The sequence below is a fragment of the Xiphophorus maculatus genome, chromosome 5, assembly GCF_002775205.1.
Source record: "Xiphophorus maculatus strain JP 163 A chromosome 5, X_maculatus-5.0-male, whole genome shotgun sequence".
Taxonomy (NCBI): domain Eukaryota; kingdom Metazoa; phylum Chordata; class Actinopteri; order Cyprinodontiformes; family Poeciliidae; genus Xiphophorus; species Xiphophorus maculatus.
This window is the reverse complement of record NC_036447.1, coordinates 16,520,796-16,541,727: the sequence shown is the minus strand read 5'-3', so window position 1 is coordinate 16,541,727 and position 20,932 is coordinate 16,520,796. Positions and strand designations below refer to the sequence as shown.

The following is a 20,932-nucleotide window of genomic DNA, read 5'->3' as shown; positions in this document are numbered from 1 at the left end:
TCATATTTCATGCTCAAACAAACCATGGGCCATTTTCTTAAAACAATTTCTGTATCAGATTAATGTGGTGATAAATACTCATGGTATGCTCATATCTGATGCGTAACTTTAACAATAAAAGTTTAGAATTTTGTGAAAGCTTTTCTTTTATATCCTTGATTTATTTTGTTTCTAAGCCCAATTATCCCCAGCCAATATAACACATATCTGAACCCTGATCAAACAAAAATTCCTAAGACACATACAGACATAAAATTTGTAATATTATTGGAGCGATAAAGCCACATTTCCATGCCAAAAAGTATGAGTAGACTTTTTGAAATGTTGATTGTCAAAGCACCTAGAAAACATCTCAAAAATCTCAAACATGGTCAGAATGGCAGACAATGGCAAACAGGTCTACCAAAATTACAACAATATGAAAAGATGAGTCTGAAATAAGAAGCACCCCACTCCAACAAACCCTAGCATTAGATTTTTTTTTTAAATTCTGCTCTGGAAGACAAATTCAGAACAACTACATTCACTTGAACAGCTGCGACGGTCGAGGTTTACTTCTAAAATCTCTAATTTATTACCAATAAAACAGATTTACCAGGTGTTGCAGCAGACAATAATAAAGTAATTAAATACATTTTCAATTAAAAAATTATAAATGCCTTTTGTAAACAAAATATTTTTATTGACATATATTTATCTTTATTACATAATCTATAACTAAAATGACACACATAAGTAACCAGTGAATACCTTTTTTTCTTTTGGCCCTTGAGGGCTTCCATGGGGAAACAATAGACACAAGCGTCCTTAAATAATTGCATTCTTCTTTATAATAATCTCCTTTAAATTATTTGGAAAGGTATTGCATTCCACAAGAAAATAATGAGTTGTTTGTATACAACTCATTACACAAAAAACTTGTATTCAACTTTTGCTCTACACCAGCAAAAGTTGAGATGTTTTTATTGGTTGTCACAAAAAAAAAAGTGTAGAAACCCTTATTTATTTGAATTGGATTCTTGGAGTAAGAAAAAAATAAAATAAATCCAAGTTGGACAAATAAGCAAAATAAGCAAAAAAAAAAAAGGAAAAACAAGATTCTCATCGACGTTGACCTCAAAATTCGGTGTACTTGAATCATAGTAAAGTTGCGCTTAATGTAGTTTGAATCTCACAAAATCTTCCACATGCAAAAAATACATTTAAAAATGATCAGCATTTTCTTTTATTTTTTTAATGCATGATATGCAGGCATGTACTCTGCTAATTGCTTGTAGTGCTAGTGGTTTGTCTGATTACTGAGTGCAAAAACTGACCAAGGGATTCCCAACTTGAAACTAGAACATGGTCAGGTTGGGTTTGATGGAACTCAGTATAAATATTAGGCGCTTTTTTCACTTCATTGTCGGTCTGCTTTAATTTGCACGTGAGGTTTCTCGCACTACTCTTTCACCAACCTTCCTTCTACTATCGGCAGCAAAGGGTAATGGGCCTAAACTACTTGTCTTCTCACCTGTTTCAGCCAGCCAGCGCTACATCACAGATTATTTGTTTCATTTTTGCTTTGTAAACAACTCTTCTGAGTATCTTGTGTGAGTCCCAGGTGTCAGTCAGTAGATGTCACTAAAAACCCGACATCTTCTGATGATGTATTGACTCCAACTTCTTAACCCTGGGTTTTATGTTGGGAATGGGACTTTTTGGCAGAAGCAGATCCCTTCAATACTCAATAACACGTTACTTCATTAAAAATGCCACTCACACTTCCATGAACGGGCGTTACATCTGCTTTAGTCAGTTTATTTACTCAGTATAATTAACCATTACCCAGAAGACGAATGCCTTGAATTCATCGTCTTGTACTTGGGAAAAGAGAAGCAGCAAAGCTGTGCTGTTGTAATGAATGACTTGGCTTTTTAACTCGACATGTAGAATTGAAGCTGTGAAGACAGTTTGGCCTCACAAGTGTCACTTCTCTTCAAACCCAAACAGAGAAAGGGGAACTGGCTCTGATAGAGAGGACAGATAGTGAGGCAGCAGCTGGAAGAAGCTAACACCCTCTTCTGGTCTTAAAGCCAGCAAGGCGTGAACGAGTTCCTGCACTGCCATGTGGGCGAAGTGCATCCACACGCACGCGCAGTCCGACGCACGGCCATGATGAAGTAGTTCTGTGGCTTGTCAATTTTTTTGTGTGTGTGTGTTCACCAAAACTTCCCCACTGCACATTTTGGTCGTCAGCGGAAGTTTTTAAAAGTGTGTCGTTGAAAATTCCCACAAAACCCTCATTTTTTAAAACATTTTTTTTGCCCTGCACACAGATAAATTCCCATATCTGGAGTTTTACTGGCATGATTGGTGGCAGCATCATGCTGCGGGGATTACTGTTACTATCCATTCTGTGGGTCAGGTGAGAATGAGGAGGAAAGAGAAACTGCTGACTGAAATTAATTTGTGTGCTTTCTCTCATCCTTTCCTAACTGAATAACAAGTTAGCTACTATTCATTTAGACAGAGACTCCTTAGCACGTCGTCCTGAGATCATGATGACCTGAAGAGACCTCTGATGTGAAATAGAACCAGTTTCTCATCTGATGAACCAGGAACTCATTTACATTGAAGGTACTGGAATAGTTTCCCTTATTTTGCTGAAATGATTCTATTCTGCACTACGAGCAGTAAAACAGAGGCTTTTCTACCTCGTGGGAAAGCTAAATGAGTATATTATTCTGGAGTGAGAAACCAGCACATGGTGCAGAGTGGTGTCCTTTGAAGCCGTGAACTGCAGATCTCTGAAAACCACAGCCTTAAAAAAAGAGACATGTGACCTTCGAGATAATAGGATGGGTTTTTTTTTGTTTTTGTTTTTTTTGCAGTCAGAATTGGCAAACTCGAACATCTCTAAACACTCTGCAGCTTGTGTGTGAACTGCTCTTTTATTTTTTTTACATCTTTATACAGACAAAATAAAACGGTAGGTACAGCATAAAAACGGTACTTTCTGCTGCTTTGTGTGAGTGAAACACGTGGCTTTATGCAAACAGACAACCCCGTTACTTACAAATATATGCATGCTGAGGAGTAGAAATACTCCTGCGATAACTCTTTACAGGCCATCTTTTCAGATGGATGACTAAGAACAGCCGCCACACTCCCACGACATCTATACTCACACACACTTTAACAAACGCCAAGGACAGACAGAGCCGCTACTTTATGCTTTCATTTCTAATACTACCAGCTACTTATATGACTAAATCGTTGTCTGTCTCCATGGTGGTGACTGTTTGTGTGCATGAATGCAGTCTACTTGAGTTCTAGGCGGTGCTCGCCGCGGGCTATGTGGGAGGAGAACTCGTAACGGTCCCGGCTGCGGTGGCCACAAACGTTGCATTCGAGCGGATCGCGGAAGCCGTGGCATCCCATGTGGATGGTGTACATGACGTAGTCCAGGAAGAGCACCCTGCAGTGGCCGCAGGGGTACACCGCTCCGGGCGGTGCCCCGGACTCTCCGTCCGCCCGCATGACCCGCAGGGCCTCGAGGGGCGTCAGTGGAATGGGCTGGCTGTGTGGGTGTGGGACGCCGTTCTGGTGATTGATCCCCCCCAGCAGGTGACCCAAGCTGTACATGACGGGCTGGGTCATCTGGGAAGCGTCGTTGTGGAAGGAGTCCATGCCGAGGGGCGGCTGTGCTCCATGAGGGAGGCCCAGAAGAGGCATCTTGTGGCCGTTGGTGAGGCTGATTGGGTTGATATCGGTGCGGTTTAACGGGATGGGGTACGGTCTGTGGGTGGGAGGTGGGTCGCCATCTGGGCCTGCAAGGACTGTCTGCAGCTGGCCCTCTGGCCCTGGTGAGCCTGGTGGAGGTTCCTTTATGTCAGATCGGTGGAGCAGCTCCCTGTTAAAGCTCAGGTCCAGGCAGACCCCGTTGTCGCCTACACCAGTGACACGACAAGAGAGCACTGAAGATTCAACATGGGCTGGTTTCACATACTTCACTGAAGAGCATTACAGTACCTTGTTAAAGTAGGGTTACATTTTGTCACGTTACAGCCACAAAGATCAATGTATTTTTTTGGAGTTTTTCTACAAATTTTAGTGCAAATACCTTATTTGCATTATATCTTAGAATTAATATCAATGCAGTTTAACTTATAATATGGGAAAAGTGACTTGTTCCACAGAGATTATTTCACTTATAACGAGTGTTTTTTTCATCAATATTAAGGAATCATTAACTTAAGACAATGTATATCTTGCTGAAAAGTTACGTATTAGTTAGTTTTGTCTTATTTCAAGTGTACAAAGATATTTGCACTAGAAATCAGACAAAAAGTAAGATTTTGTGTTTTTGCTGTGTGACTGACCAACACAAAGTAAAGTAATCTTGTGAAGTGGGAGGAAAACAAGTCAGGGTGTTTAAAATCTCTACTGCAGTGAACATTTGTATTCATCCCGCTATAGCTAGTCTGTCACATAAACTCCCAATAAAATACAGTGAAGTTTGTGGTTTCAAAGTGACAAAGGGCTAAGAATACTTTTGCAAGGCACTGCACATGGACAAGCAGCAGAAAACTGCAGTCAGAGCGCTTATTGCTTACAGATGGGCAAGAGCTTAGACAGATCCAGATGGGGCTCACAGGGGTCCTCGCTTTGGTGTGCAGCACGCACAGAGCAAAAAATGTGCACCCCATTTGGCTAACCTGGATTGCAGGCACTTCATGGGACAAAAGAAGCTTAAAAGCAAGAAAACATCCTGAGCCAGGAGAGGACAGAGGGCTGAGAGGAAGCAGACGGCGCAGACGAAGGTCTTTGTTGCAGCTGCTACAGAAGTATCGACAGAGAAACACCTGCTCACGTTTCTCGCCTCCCGCTTGTTCTATCTTTCTCTGTGGTTGCAGACTCTCTTACTTCTCTTTTCCCCTGTGGTTGTCATATTGAAAGATCTCACTTCATTTGCCAAGCTGATAGACGTAGGAGTGTTGTATGTGTTAGTTAATGTGCATGTGTGTGTGTGCTCGCGGGAAGCTTGAGGCGTGATTGCGAAACTACAACCCCAATGTTGAGCTTAACCAGAGAGGTGAGAGGAGACTTGAAAAATTGTGCGTACGCTCATAAAGTTTGGGAAATGGCAGCGCCAACTCAGCCGTTTACTGAAACTGATAGCTTCTGATCATTCATCACTCCAGCGGATTACCCGAGTTCAATTCAAAGCAAAGAAAATGAGTAATACTACTGAGAACTTTCAGAATCATATTTCTGTTTTTTTTTTTTACATAAATTTGTTCAATTAACCATGGACGGTCACATATACACTGACACCGCTCTGGGCAGAAAATCTAGAGCAGTGGGAAGCACTCTGTGGTGTGAGCCAGGTGTTCTGGCCCCAGTTCTCATCTGGCAGGAGACAGACGCCAGCAAAGATACACAGACAAACAAGAAGCTCAGGCAGACAGAAATAATTTACAATAGACTTCTTTATTTAAAGATCTTTAAAGCATTGCTACAAGCAAACTGTTGTGAACTTGAGAAAAAGGCAGCAGCATTTACAGAAAGAGCTGTTGGGGAAAATAGATGCAACTTAACACATGAAGTGCCTTGCAAAAGGTTACGTCCACTTTGAACTCATTAACACGTTACATACACACACTTCAGTTGATTTCACCAGGATCGTATGTGACAGACCAAAAAAAATTAGCTTATAAATGTCGATTCAAATGAAAACGATGCACAATTGTCAAACATCCCTTCTATAATGAAAAGAACCTAAAAAGTTGTGATATGCCCTCTCCCCCTTTCATCTGCTACCCCTAAATAGAATCCAGTCCAACCATTTCCTGCACCTCATCAGTACATAAACTCCACCTGTGTGTAATTTAATCTCAGTATGACTCCAGCTGTTCTGCGAAAACCTCAAAGGTTTATTAGAGAACATTAGTGAATAAACAGCCTCATCAGGCTGTGGAGAAGTTTAAAGTCATGTTATTTTACGGACGACACAATAAATATGTGCCATTAGAAGAGAACCTTTTGGCCTCATTATTCTGAACACATCATTCCCAAGGGGAAACACAGTTTTGGCATTAATGAAGGAACAGCCTGACCAAGACCAGGGAACACAGCACAGAGCTCTGGGATAAGGTTGGAACCGGGACACATTAAGACATAACATGCCAAGTTTCCAACATCATAAAGTGATCAATTCACTATATGAAACGTATATTAAAATGAGTACAGCTCAATTATTTTCTGCTAAGACAAGGGTGTCACTTAAAGTTGACAGGCTGGGCAAGGAGAAGATTTTTTTTAGAGAAGCAGCCAAGAGGCACCAGTTACTCTTACTCAGGTAGGAAAAGAGGATAACCCCAAACTACATTTTTGACCTACATACAGAAGATGTTGGTGGCAGCATCATACTGTGGGAATGCTTTTGTTTCGCAAGAAGAGACAGTGATGATAGGAAGATGCATGGAGTTAAATACAAGGCAATTCTGGGAAAAGTGTTATGGAAATGAACCAAGGGCTACAACGGAGTGATTGAGATCAAAGCAAAATACAATCATGTTCTAATTTTTGTTGGTCTGTCGCATCAAACTCCAAATAAATACACTGAAGTGTGTAGTTTTAATGTTACAAAAAGCAGAAAATTCAGGGGGTATCAAGACTTTTGCAAGGCACTGTTAACATGTCAAAACAACAGCAGCAATTGCAGCAAAAGCTAGTTTGAAAATAGGTGTAATTTCATTTAAAACACAAACGTAAGAACATAGCATGTTAAATAAGGTTGCTTTACAAAAGTATGCCCTTTTTGCAGTTTGAGGTATGCCACTGTGCTTGCTCTTACCAGTGAACTTCTGTGGCATTGAACTTTTCCGCTTGGCAACGTTGCTGGCGAGCCTGTCGAGAAGCAGCGCGCGCTCTGAGCCCATCTGAGACCTGGCTGTGTGGCTGTCCTCTGCTTGACCACAAAAAGACAAAAAAAAAAAAAGAGAAAAGAGTAAGAAAATAGAAAGAAAGTCGACAGCAATGTCAAGGAAATGAAGACCTGTTGCCAAGCCACTGCTCTTCATAAAATGAAGCGCAAATACATAAATAAACCAACAAGGAGGAACAACATATTAATTTGACATTAGACGCTCCTCTGACCTCACTTCCTGGTTTTTTTTTTTTTTTTTTTACCTCATCAGTGAAGGAGGAGAGACCACAGGATGAGGATGTACTTCCTCACCACTACAGCACTATCAAGCAAAACTTACGACATTCGGTGACCACAGAAACAGTGCGCCTCCTTCTGTGTTGCAATCGTGCAACTGTCCTGCTGGTACAATAAGGCACAGTCGGCAGCGGGGGCTGACGTCTTACGCGAGCGTGCCTGCGCTGGGCCGGCCTGGGCTCAAACGTTTGCCCTATTTGGCTTCCCCTTTGCTGATACAGAGATGAGAAGCGGTCTCCGCTGCACTGAGCCATCACACCACAGCAGCCATAACCTATTTAGTCTGTAATCATGGGGCACCAGCTATAAGTTCATTAATTTAATGAGGCCATAAAAACAGGATCTGCTGGCTTTTTAACTGCACGCCCGCTGTGTACGCTCACGAAAAAAAAAAAAAAAAAAAAAGCAACAACGTGTTTTTGTGGACTTGATGGATGCAGCAGCTGCATGTGTGAAGTTTCGGAGATGTTTTCAGAGAGTGTGACGGCTGCTCACCTCTCTCGGCGGGACCTTTGCTCTGAATGTACACATGGCACCTCTCTCTGTGCTCGTCGAGGGAGCTCCGCTGCTTGTAGCTGCGACTGCAGTGGTTGCACTTGAAGGGCTTCTCTACTGCGAGCAAGAGTTTCAGTTAATCACCAAAAACATCAACGGCATGAAAACTGGCACAGCACATATGATTTCACAAAGTGTGCAGTTTCGCTCAAAAACTGATGAGGTGTTTCTTTTTGCTTTTATGTTTTGAAACGGACGGCAGGTAAAAAAAAACCAAAAAAAACACGTGACCTGAAAGAGAATGAGTAAGTTTCCAGAGGTGATTGAGTAAAAGATATCATAATGCGATGTGTGTTGTTTGCAAGATTGCATGGCGGGGCTGTTACTGGAAAAGCCAAGAGCCCTCCCGCAAACCCTCACAAGCCGAGATTCAAAAGGGAGAGAAAACCTAGACTCAAAGGAATAACTGACATGGCATTGTTCGCAGGTGCATACGATATATGAGCGCGTTGACGCTGTGTGTGTGTGCTGAGTGATTAAGAACGCATGCATGTGGCTGGCTGCTACCAGAATGGGTGCGCAGGTGCCCGCTGAGAGCGTCGCGTCGTCGGCAGGCGTAGCTGCACATCGGGCATTTGAAAGGCTTCTCTCCGGAGTGCAGTTTGATGTGGCGAAGCAGGTTTCCCTTCTGGGTGAAGGAGGCCCCACACTGAGTGCAGTGGAATGGCCTTTCACCTGAGAAACAAAAAAAAAATAACACTCAGAGGAGGGAAGAAAAAAAAAACCCACATGGTTTAACTCATTAATTGCAGAAGAAACTTCTTGCATATTTGCTGCTTCTATTGGCTTGTTGGTCACAGCATTGATATATATAAAAAAAATGCATTTCTGTTTTGTGTTTTTTTTTTTGCAATTACTATGTAGTTTCCCATTATTACAGTGAATTGCAAAACACAGAATCATTCACCATCTTTTGAAAGGGGAACAAAGCAACAGCCACTGATTGTCGAGAGAAGACTTTCTCACGACTCAGACCACCAAGCGAGTTGTGCACAAGATGGTGAAAACAGCTTCGGCTAACAGCGGTGTAACGCTTCTCATGTTCCCCCATGCGTCCAGCTGACGGGGACTAAGCCAGTTCGGCCTTCTGGTAGCGTCTCAACTGGAATGTACTGATTGAAAGGTATGCATCATCTACAAGGTTTCTCAACATTATCTTTACATTTGTCATTTTCAGAAAGTTCCCCATCATTTCTAGAAGTGTCTTCATCAGTACAGAAAAAAAAGGATCCAAAATGCTACAATGCAGCATGCAGCAGTATCATACGTGATACTCCAATGCATTCACTGAAATGCCCCAAAAACAAAGCAGCAGTTGGGCAGCATGTTGAACAGCATGTTTCTTCAGACTGGAGGCACAATTTATGCTTTGCAGCGACCAAGCCAGAGTCGTGACTTGAATCTGATGATCTGTGAACCTAGCTAAAGATTAGGGTAATGGCAAGCAGGCCATTTGATTAAAAACCTCTAATCAAATAGGCTTATTACCAAAAAATAAATAGTCAAAAAACCAATAGACGCATGCAAAAACCTGCTCAGCCATTTTAAGAAAGGTTTAATGCCAATAAAAGTTTTTCCACCGACAATTGAGAAAGGTGTGTATAATTTTAATTACAGGAATTTTTTGTAAAAATGTAAATGAAACAGAGAAAAGGATGTCCTTTTTAACTTGTCTTTTTATTTTTTGGTGTGAAATGTCTGTCATTTACAATCAGACAGAAACCTTTTGGTTGAATGAAAAAAATGTAAATCTACTAGAAGTATGAATCATTTGGACTCAACTGTACCGGTAACCCAGTTGAGGCGTTTGGAGGTTTGGTTCTGTAGTAGTGATGGGTAATAGTGACAAAAGTTGATGATGAAGGTTCCCACACATTTTCTATTTCAAAATTCCACACTGAATTTTCAGGTTTTGTGGTGTACCAGAAATTGCTACGAGGTTTGTTTACAATGAAAACTCTACTGCAGTAGTCAGGTCTTATTATGTGCATGTTTCACAGACGAAGAAACTCAAAGCTGTTCCACTATTTTGGAATCTGGACGTGTTATTGCTCCGGCTCCATTTGAAAATCTAAAATGCTCTCACTGGATTTTTTTTCTTTTTAAAACAAAACATAGAATCTTTAATACCTGCTGCTTATTAAGTTGTTAATAATGTTAAGAGGCTGCTTCACAAAAGTAAATAAATGTTTACCACCCTAAAAATAAATGTTTCCGGATGGTGCGTTGCAAAACAGTAGAGCAGGTGCCCCGTATCCAGAGGCAATTATTCCTCAACCTAGCCGTATGAGGCTCCATTACTGACTTCAGCTGCATGTGTTTCCCTTTCTCTCGCTGCCAATTTCCTGTATGAATACTGCAAATAAAGGACACAAGTGTTTTTGGTCTTTTTAGTAGCACTATTGAACATATTTAGAGCCCCATAAACAAATATTGCTCATCACTTACGCCATCATTGAGGTCGTTACTGTTAAACAGCACAGAAAATCTGCAGTTAGCTGGAATTTCAAATGATGCTCTCCAACATCAAAGTCAGTTTTTGTGGCTCCAAACGTCAGAGTTTATTCTCATCACATCTTTCCCCCCCTTCTCCCCACATAATTAAAAACAAAACAATAATTACCCATTCCTATCATTACTTAGCCCTGGGGTCACAATGGGCTTCTGGTATGGGAAAGTAAATATCAGTAAAACTATAGCCATAAGTACGCCTTTGTGGGGTCTCAGATTAGTGTTAAATTCGGTTCAAATGGCGACTCATTTGGGGCCCATATGGTCCCACTTTATAGCCAGAGTTTACCTGCATCAGAGTTACAGTGCATCAGAGTTACAGGGGAAATTTATGTGGAACCCACTGGGGACCTGTTGTATCCAATACGAGGCAATTTTCCAGTTCATTTCCTGCTTATCTGGAATTGATATGAACTTATATTTGAAATCCATAAAATTCAGGGTTTGCAAAAATATCCTAAAAAAAAACTATTTTCAAACATCTTAAATTCCAAATACTGTCCTCGTGAGACTTTCCTGAAGTCTGGTTCAGTTTACAAAACCTATAAAAGGAAACAAGAAACAAACAACAACTAGTAGTGGAGGTCTTAAAAAGTGTTAAACGTCAGCAAATAGGTGCTATACCACTGCAACCGTGGGATGCTGGCTGACCTGAAGGGTGTTTTTATGGCGTTCGTAACTCACTCCCGTCAAACGTGCGTCTCAGTGAGGAAAAGATGTCAAGTTTGGCTTCAAGTCCAAAATTTTGACCATTTTTCATCTTGCATCTTTGCATGCTCATCTGAACACTTATCTGTCATTGCCATCAAATCAAACAGTTAGCTGTTCTGTGCTCGTCAGTGAACTACAATGGAAGATATTTCACAACCAGATCCCGCCTGCCGATTAGGTGGCAATGACGTGCCAAATGCAGCAAGAACAAAAGCACTGACCCCATCAATAAGAGATAAGTCCGTTGGTATCAGATGATCGTGCAGCTGTTTGTCTGTTTCAGGTCAAGTGCTTTTATACGATTTTCTTTGCTCGTTTGTTTTTGGTGCTTACCAGTGTGGCTGCGCTTGTGCACTAGCAGCACATTAATGCTGATGCAGGAGAGACCGCAGATGTCGCAGCTGAGTTTCCCCTGTGTCGGAATGCGGGCCGCGGTGGATCCGGGCGCGTAGCCCCCGTCTGCAGCCTCATCCAACGCACCTGTCGTTTGGCCGTCAGGCAGGGACGCCGCTTCGTAGCGCGAGTAGTCCACCAGTGACAGGTCCTGCGGCTCGTTCATGCCATCCTCGTCTCTCTGCTCGTCGTTGTCCTCCTCTGTCCTGTCCTCGTCAACACCTTCCTCCATCCCGTCCTCGCTGTCTCCTTCCACTTCCTCTTTGGGCACAATCACTGCATGCTCAGTATCGTCCGTCTCCTCAGCTTCGGTTTTTATCACACCTAGACAAAACATGGAAGTAATAAAGAAGCAAGGCAAACATTTAGAGACCTTTCTAATCGCACATGCAGAGACTTAAACTGAACCATATGAGAACAACTAACATGTAAAACATTTCCCACTTCCAAATAAGGAGCTAAAAAAGCTAGAGGAGACACTACTGCGAGTCAGAATGCGAAACAGTCACGTCTTCACTTCTACTTTTATATTTAAAGTTCGATATTAGCACAGGCACATCTCCAAAGTGTGGGGAGCTTAATTTGGGCCGACATTTAGTGTCTCAAAGAGATTCAGTAGATGTGGGCCTGAGATAAGAGGAAAGCGTTTCCTATGAATACACAGAAAGTAGAACCAGGACAGGAGAAAAGCACAGCAGGCGCCTCAGACAGACAAAACCAGTTCCCTTTGCTTTGAAGGAGTCAGTGTGTTCATCAGCACTGTCACACACTCCCCAGTAATAATATGACCTGCTTTTTTTTCTTTATGGACCCTGTTTATAGCCACAAGATGTCAACATACAGTGTCCTACAAAAGAGTTCCCTCCACTTTTTCACATTTTCTCACGTCAGAACTAAAAACGTCAATGCATGTAATGTTATTGGGATGTTTTGTAATAGTTTTGCACGAAGTAGTTCATGACTGTGAAGTGGAAGGAAATGCATGTTTTTCTGCAACCCAAAAATCTGAAAAGTGCTGCTTGCATTTTGAATTCAGCCCTCCTCAGTCGACAGCACGTAGAACCACCTCAAAGTTTCATGTCTTGTGGGGTATGCTCTAGTGGCGCTGCACATCTGGTGACTGATTTTATTACTTATTCTTTGGAAAATAGCTCAAGCTAAGTCAGGTGTAATCTAAAGCATCTCCAAGCAAGATATTTCGAGTTTTGCCTCTGGTCCTAAGTATGATTTAGTACTAGACTTTGACTGGGCCATTCCAACACACAAATAAGCTTTGACCTAGTCCACTCTACTGTAGCTCTCGCTTTACGCTTCTTGCCATTGCCCTGCTGAGAGGTGAAACTCAGTCTCAGGTTTTCTGCAGCCTCTAACAGGTTTTTTATGACTGCCGTTTATTTAGCTCCCTCCCATCTTCCCATCAACTCTGACAGGTCTTTCTGAAAATGCTTCACAAAGCCATCATCAATGCATGATGCTGCGAAAACCATGATTCATATGTGATGTGTAGTACTGATGTGTACTTTTCCACCATTTAGATCAAGATCGTTTTGCATGTAGGCAAAACGATCTTGCCTACAAGATTGTTTTGCGATCTTCAGCTCAAGTGAAGGCCAAAATCTTCACTTGAGCTGTTGATCGCTGCAGCTCCTCCAGAGTTACCATACGGCTCTAGATCGTTTTGTGCTCTCCTTACTCAGCTGGTCAGTTTGGTGGACAGCTATGAAGGTACATTGTGGCACAAGATTATATTTAGTAGTATCCGAATAAAAATGATTGAACAAAAAGACAACCCAAGGAAATACAATGAGGTCTGTGTTTGTAAAATTACAAAATGCAGAGAACTACTTACATTTACTCGGTTAAATTTGAGTAGCTTTTGTGAAAAAAAAAAACAACAACTTTAGATGTAGTTTTACTTTTTATTTGAGTAGTATTGTTCTAAACTTTAGAACAATACTACTTTAGAATCTAAAGTATCAATACTTTTACTATAGTAAGTCCTCTGGCTACTCTACCCACTGCAAAAAACTTCACTTAATGAAAAATAGGCTTGAAAATGCTCACTAGAAGTTATTTACATTGTTCCAACACAGTTATAAAACTTCAGCATTAGTTTTAGAAGTTCGATATTCAATAAATTGGATTTGGAAGACAGTTTCTTCTGTCTGAATTTGTTATTTTCTTAAACATTTTCTTTTTCATTTTAGACTTTAAAACACTAGAATTTGCCACACAGATTTATTTTTGTCTGTCTGATGACATCAAAAGAACCAATTAGTTAATCAGTAATTGAGCAGCCTTTTTAAAAGCGTTTTACTCTTGAGTAATTTGTTGCATGATTACATTTTACGTTTACTTGAGTAAAATATATTGAAGGAATGCTCTTACTACATCTGCCTCTGACAAAATGTGGAAAACCTTTAAGTATTTAAGGAATACTTTTGACAGGCATATTTTTCTGTACTTCAGCTGTTTTATCCTAATATATTATAAATAAGCATGTTTATTAGGGGTAAATAAAACCTGGTGAACCTGGTTATAATAAACTAGGGGAAACTCTGATATGATTACACAATTTGACATTTCCAAAATAAATTTGCATTTTCGAAACATGCCAATTTAAAAAAAAAAAAAAAATCTTTTTTGGTGCTAGAATGATGTGGTATTTTGGCCAAATTAAAATTGGTTTATTTCACAAAACTGCAATGGAAACATATTTTTTTGGTGAAAACATGGTGAAACTGTCATGTTTCACCATGACAGTTTAGAGGAATCCGATTGCTGAATGCAGAGTTATCAGCACCGCAGCTGCTGACATGCAGAGTCCTGAGGCTCATCTTGCAGGACCTCTCACCTAGCCTCTTGCTAAGCGTGAAGCAACCCTGAGAGCTACTCAGTTCCATCCAGAAACCACACTGTGGTCTTGGCGGTGGCTGATGATGAGCTAAAGAGCAGCGCCTTGTATTGTGGAGAGCGCTCAGAGGTGCTATGGAAACTTTGCAAGAACAGAGATCTGTGACACCCAATATAGAGTCCAGGGTCTCTGACAGCAGTGAACCGCAGGGCCGTGCAGCAGAACGCAGAGCGGGGCTTTAGGAAGTCCACCCGGTCGGCTAGATGGCAGCCAACCAGAAATAAGAAGGGAGCGCCGCCTGCACACAATGTTCTCTTCTCAACACTGAGGACTGAAGTTAAAAAACTTTTGGAGTTGGAACAAACTGTTACGATTGGCAACTTGCTGTTAATAGACAGAGAGTCTGGGACCCTCTGTCAAATTCAACATTTCTAATTAATTAACATTCCACTAAAAATTGATTAATGAAAATGAATGGAATTGAAGTTTCGTTCTATATTTCATGGGAATTAATGAAATCTTAAAACTAAATTGTGGATACTGATAGAAAATGGAGAGTAGGACTTGATTACAGTTTGTCTTCCAGACTTCCTTATTTTCTTACCTTAATTTACTATATCTAAACAAATAAAGTATCTATCACTTATCTCATAAGTAGCAGTTCCTCCACTTGTCCATTTACTGATCGATTTCAATATTTTTCCCCAAAATCTGTAGTTCTGTAATAATCTCATTCTACTTGCAGCTGCAAAAGGACGATATGTCTGATGGTAAATATTAGAAATGAGATCCGTTTAACTATCCATGCCTACATGTCTTAAAATTCTCAGGTTTTGCTTCTTTGGCATTTAAAATTATCTATAGCAGGGGGTGCTGTGGTGGCGCAGGGGTTGAGCACGGCCCACGTGTGGGGGCCTGTGTGGCCCACAGTACAGAAACTGTGGGCCACACAGGCCCACACGGGGCCACACAGAAGTTTGCACAGAATTTTTGTGCAAGCTTCTGAACAAAGGCACAAATCAATTCTCGTAATCAGTTTCTCGTCAATTAAAAATAAAACCATGAAGAGTCTTTTTACACCAAGAAATGAATATTCAAATATTCCCTTTCCAGGCGGGTTCGAGGAAGGGGAAGCATGTCTTCCCCTTTCTCTCATTACCCACTTTCCTGTCAATTCACTATCAAATAATAATTAAACTTTAAAAAAAAATTATGTATAGCAATGTTTCTATGGGGTAGAACAGCCTTGCAGCCTATCTTAACCATTATAATTTTGGAAAAGAGATTTTCAGTCTCCTAATGAAATAAATAAAGGTAAACAAACTACTAATTATACCAACAAATGCTTAATTTCCACAAAGAAAAAAATTACTGTATTTTCATTAGCTCACTGGTATTTGCAGTTGTACTTTTTCTTAAGCACGTTGCTGAAAATGTAAGATAAACTGCAAATTCATTTGTTGAGAATAGCTTGTGCATATGTGTGAGTGTATGCACATACGTGCATCCATGACAGGATCCGAGTGCATTCCATTCACAGTGACAGAGGCGTCTTCCGTCTGCTCTTCTTCCTCCTGCGCGTTCACCTCTGCAGCCTCACTGCAAGCTTCTGAACAAAGGCACAAATCAATTCTCGTAATCAGTTTCTTGTCAATTAAAAATAAAACCACGAAGAGTCTTTTTACACCAAGAAATGAATATTCAAATATTCCCTTTCAGCAATTAACACAGAAAATCTTTCTCGCATGCTTTGTAGAGACACAAACTCATTTCTCATGTTTGCAACTTGCACAAATTCCACAAATACGTCTTGATCTTTTCGAAAGAGTGCTTCAGGTCAGATGGCGGTTTCTGCGGAGGAACGAGCTCAGACTGATCACATATGTTTTCAAATTCAAAAACAGGAATGAGATACTCACCCATCTTGTCCTCCTCTGGGGATGTAACTTTAGGATGCTTGTCTGTGCTCATGGTGAGATGCTGGTAGTTTGAAGGTCTTACTTAACAGGTCCAGTTGGGTTCCTGCGATGGGCAATTTTAGAACCAGGTTTGTGAGAAGGAGTTCACAGAGCAGTGACAATGTAAAAGGGCAAATGTGCTCCCTACATTCATCCTGCCGCTTTAATATAGGATTAATATAACATTTCACAACCCTATTAAAAGATATTCTGACTATTTCAATGAAGCCTGTGAAGAAATAGAAGCAACACTTGTCTCTGACTGTTCCTGTTGGTTGGACAGCATAAAAAAGAAGCTTACAAAAATAAAAGTGGGTGAAAGCCCACGGTTGATTGCTCGACCCTGTCTCTACATTTAGCCGTATGAGAAAGACAAGATATTCTCTCTGCACACGTATTTCCTGCTGGGTATGTACACAGGAGCGAATGTAAAAGAGCTTTCCACTCCAGCAGCCAAAACCTCCTACACTTGTGGCCATAGTTCGAAAACGAACATCCATCCTACTGCGTATTTCTAATTAAAGATGCTACAGAGACACCTCCACAGGTCACAGAGGAGTTAAGAAAGTTAATTCAAGTTTGAAAGCTTCTATGAATCATAATAGTAAAGAAAAACAAAAATAAATACAAAAAGTTACAGTCTTCTTCTCATAGTTCTCACAAGCTCAAAATAAAATTGAGAAGTGTGTGTCCACATGTTGCAGTTACTGCTAGGACCCACTATTTTAGAACAATTCATCTCATTACCTTATAGTCTCTAAGGTTTGGATATTGCTGAAGCTATCTTACCTTCCAGCTGCTCAGCACCAGAGGAGAGGAAAGCTGCTCTGGTATTTCCCCACTCCACCGCTGGACTTTCTCTGAATATGGATCCTGCGCAGCGTGACTACGGTGAATGCTGGAGCGATCCCTTAAAGGAACAGGAACTCATTGTGAACAAGGTGGAGCAACAAAGACTTCACATCCAGTAGAACGGCGCGAGCAGCTCAGACGGCCCAGAGCAGTCGAGGTGAAACTCAACCTATCAGCTGTTTCCACTGGACCTGGATGTGAAGAATCCGCCGCACCACATCCCAATAAAAAGGAACAAAGAGTGGATTAGGCTTTTGATATAATTTCTCTCAGTCCTCACTGTCACTGACTTGTTTCAATTTAAGGAGCTATAACTCCATCTTGTGGCCAAACTGGAGAACTGCTATTCACAGCAATTTACTTCTACTTCATATTGGTGAAAAAAAAAAAGGCCTGAACTATTCCTACAGTATTTCCACTGTTGCTCACGAAGAACAAGGCGAGCTAACTATGTGGAATGTCATGCCTGTTGATACTGTAGTTATACAGTGAGAAAATAAGTACTCCAAGCCTATTTATTCCAGATAGTTAAAGCAAAAACTAATCGGTATTTATTGATATTGACTGATATTAAATGTTTATCACGTTGTATGTTTTTCCAGCCATATCGCCCAGTCATACTCAGGCTCTTGTGGCACATTTTTAATAAGTCTACAATACATACTTAAAAATCAAAATAAAAAGTTGTGTTAACCAACTTATTCTGGTCTAAATAGAGGAGTAGGTAGTTTACTGTGTTGAAACCTGACTGAAAAACCTCCATAATATTGTGTTCATCTTAAAAGGGCTGAGATTGGATGACTATAAAAATTTTGAAATGAAAGGCAGCTTGGAGATAGGCCTAAAATTTGCTAAAACAATTTGGCCACAGCCAGGTTTCTAAAATAGAGGCTGCACCACATCGTAAAAGGTGCAGGGACAATGCCTGACAGCAAACTGCTGTTTATAGTAGCGAGGATGATCTGCTCTATGCTGGGTGAAGCCTCCTTAAAGAAGTGAAGGGGAGCAGGATCACAAGGAGAACCCGAAGGCTATATGTTCAACTCTATCCTTTAAAAAAAAGGTTAGATTCACTGCTTCAAATGTATCAAACACAGATGGATAGTGGATCAAACAAGAAGGATCACAAGCAGATGCTGAAATGAGGGTCCTTGCAGCAACTAGCTTTTCTATGATAAAGTCATTACATGTTTCAGAACACGCTTCTAGGCAGACAGGTTGTGGGACATTTAGAACAAAGTTAATCAATTTAAACAGCAGGCATGGGCTATTCTGATAGGACACAATAATGTTGGATAGATCTTCCCTTTTAGCATCTTTAACAGTGTTCTGATAATGGCGCCAGCACTTATTGAGTACCTGGAATGAAACCTGCAATTTATCTTTCTTTTTTTTTATCTCTCCCACTCCAGAGTTCAATTTACCCTTTTTATATCCCACATGTGGGGTGTAAAAACGTAAGTTCTGCTATGCTGCAACAAGAAAAAACAAGGCACAAAGAAACAAAGAATCTTTATAGTGATCTACATTTAGCTCTAACTACAGTGGAACTGAAGCCAAAATAATCCTCTTTGTGATCTGGGAGAACTTTTTTATTACCTTCTAGTCCAGGGGTGGGCAACTCCAGGCCTCGAGGGCCGGTCTCCTGCAACTTTTAGATGTATCACTACTTCAACACACCTGAGTCAAATAATGAGGTCATTAGCAGGACTCTGGAGAACTTGACTGCACTTAGGTGGTGATTCAACTGTTGGTTGGCGTGTTGGATCAGGGAGACATCTAAGAGTTGCAGGACACCGGCCCTCGAGGACCAGGATTGCCCACCCCTTGCTCCATTATATCTTTGCCCTTTAAGGCAAAACCTTTTATTCTGTTTTATGTGTAATGGCACATTTGTAATAGCTAACCAAATTGCTGATTCGCCACCAATCATTAATTGCCAGTGTGCTTGTGCTACCAAATAACTATATATATATATATATATATATATATATATATATATATATATATATATATATATATATATATATATATATATATACATATATAAATCAATCTTTTACAAGGATCCTTGAGTTCGGTTTTAAAACAACTCCCCCATCAAAGCACATGCCAAGGATGTGTCCGATAAATTCCCATTTGGCGTTTTGAACTTTAACGTGCCGACCGTAACCCGCTATACACCCCTCACATCTGGTCCTATGTCGCATTTTATTGTCTCTATCCCCTCACCCTCCTGTTCTTGTAATTTTTCAACTCTCAGCAAAAAAAATATCTTAAAATATCTTAAAATCATAGAATGAAGTAAATAAATACAAATTTTATTCCTAGATTTGCTTTTTTGTCTAATATAATTCTGTTTTGTCTCACCAGTTTAATCTAATTTGGGAAAACACTCATTATTTCAGGCCTGCAACACATTACAAGAAAGCTGAGATAGGATGAATTGTTGGTTAGCATGCAAGCAAATAACTATATCTGACAAGGGAAGCCTGAGGTGATTGTTATAATAACTTGCAGGATTCACAAAAGCTCTCTCTATAAAGGAGTCGGAGTGTATTTTCCTTCAAAACTGCATACCATCATTGACAGGTTATGTGCTTAGAAGAATCAGTTTTATAAATATTTTTTGATTTTCTCCAGTGTATAAAAAAGCAATCCAGACTGTTCTCAGAAACAAGTCAAAATGCCAGACTGTGATTATTTAGGGTTGAATCAGTGGCTCTGACAAAGTTTATTTCCACATCTGTGATAAAAACATTAAATTGAGTACTTTGAGATGTTGGAGAAACATTCTACTTATCACCCCGTTTTGTGTAATAGTTTGTTCAGAGTGATACAGGGTGGTAAATTTTCTATCACAGTGTTTTGCATGCATTAATACAAGGATTGGTGTCATTCTTCATCAGGTAAAAACGTGTTATGGCTTTCTTTCAACAATGACTGTTTTCCGTACTCCTCTATAGAGACCATATTTGTGAAGTCAACGAATCAGCTCCTCCAAAGTTACCACTATACGCATCAATGTTTGGCTTGGCCTGTCTACTTTAGGTGGAGAACTATGTGTTGGTAGGTTTGTAGTTTTACCATACCCTTTCCATTTCGGGATGATGGTTTTAACATTGCTCTGTGAGATGTTCAGCATGGAATATTGTTCTGTAACCTAACCCTACTTTAAACTTCCCCACAAAAACTTTCCTTCAGCTGTCCGCCGTAATCCTTGGTCTTCATGATGTTTTTCATTCTTCGTACAAAGACCAGAGTCCCTCACAGATTAGCTGTGGATTATATACACACGAGGACTCCAATTTTAGGACTTCTGAAAGCAACTGGGTGCAATGGATTTTATTTAGGAAAAACAGAGGAAAGGGGACTGAGTAGATAAACTACACTTTTCATTTTAGTTCCATTTCATGAGCTCAAAATACATAGACATTTGTGGTTGTAACATGTTAAAGAGTTCAAGGAGCACACATAATTTAACAAGGCACTTTATCTGACCTTCATCCACCAAGCCACTGTTAACCTCCAAGAAGCCCATCCTTTGTTCGCTACCCCCAACCCTCATAAATGCCACAGAATGTAATGGGGGCTTGCTAACTACCTATTGGGTTAGTTCACTGTTTTACAAGTTAGTCATCCTAATAAAGGAGCTTTCTAAAAAGCCAGCAGATGTTTTTTGTTAATGTGCGACTCAACAATAACAAGATTGGCCACGGTGTAGAACAACCTGTGTAAACAAACATGCAATCACTGCCATGGATAAAGCAACCCTCAAGGAGATTTCAGTAACAAGCCATGCCGCCATTCCCACCTGAGTGGTGCCTTGTGAACGTTTGGCTGCTGCCCATGGTCTGTCTATGGCAACCAGCCACGAGCTTGGAAAAA

General features: G+C 40.5%; 1 protein-coding gene across 3 annotated transcripts; it reads right to left on the bottom strand.

The window, feature by feature from the left end:
• Positions 1-723: 723 nt before the first annotated feature.
• LOC102233592 (zinc finger protein Eos-like) lies at positions 724-17,234 on the bottom strand. 3 transcript variants are annotated; one of them, XM_023333256.1, is made up of 8 exons: positions 16,982-17,234; positions 16,154-16,256; positions 15,736-15,843; positions 11,468-11,704; positions 8,273-8,440; positions 7,706-7,822; positions 6,842-6,952; positions 724-3,932 (listed from the first exon to the last, which is right to left on the bottom strand). In XM_023333256.1, exons 2-8 carry the CDS (start codon positions 16,203-16,205, stop codon positions 3,304-3,306), a joined length of 1,422 nt encoding a protein of 473 aa, XP_023189024.1. In that variant the 5' UTR covers positions 16,206-16,256; positions 16,982-17,234; the 3' UTR covers positions 724-3,303. The 3 variants fall into 3 exon arrangements, with proteins under 3 accessions (XP_023189024.1, XP_023189023.1, XP_005803145.1); XM_023333255.1 differs by having other exon boundaries at positions 725-3,932; positions 11,321-11,704; positions 15,736-15,840; XM_005803088.2 differs by having other exon boundaries at positions 725-3,932; positions 11,321-11,704; positions 16,982-17,233.
• Between the last annotated feature and the right edge of the window lie 3,698 nt (positions 17,235-20,932).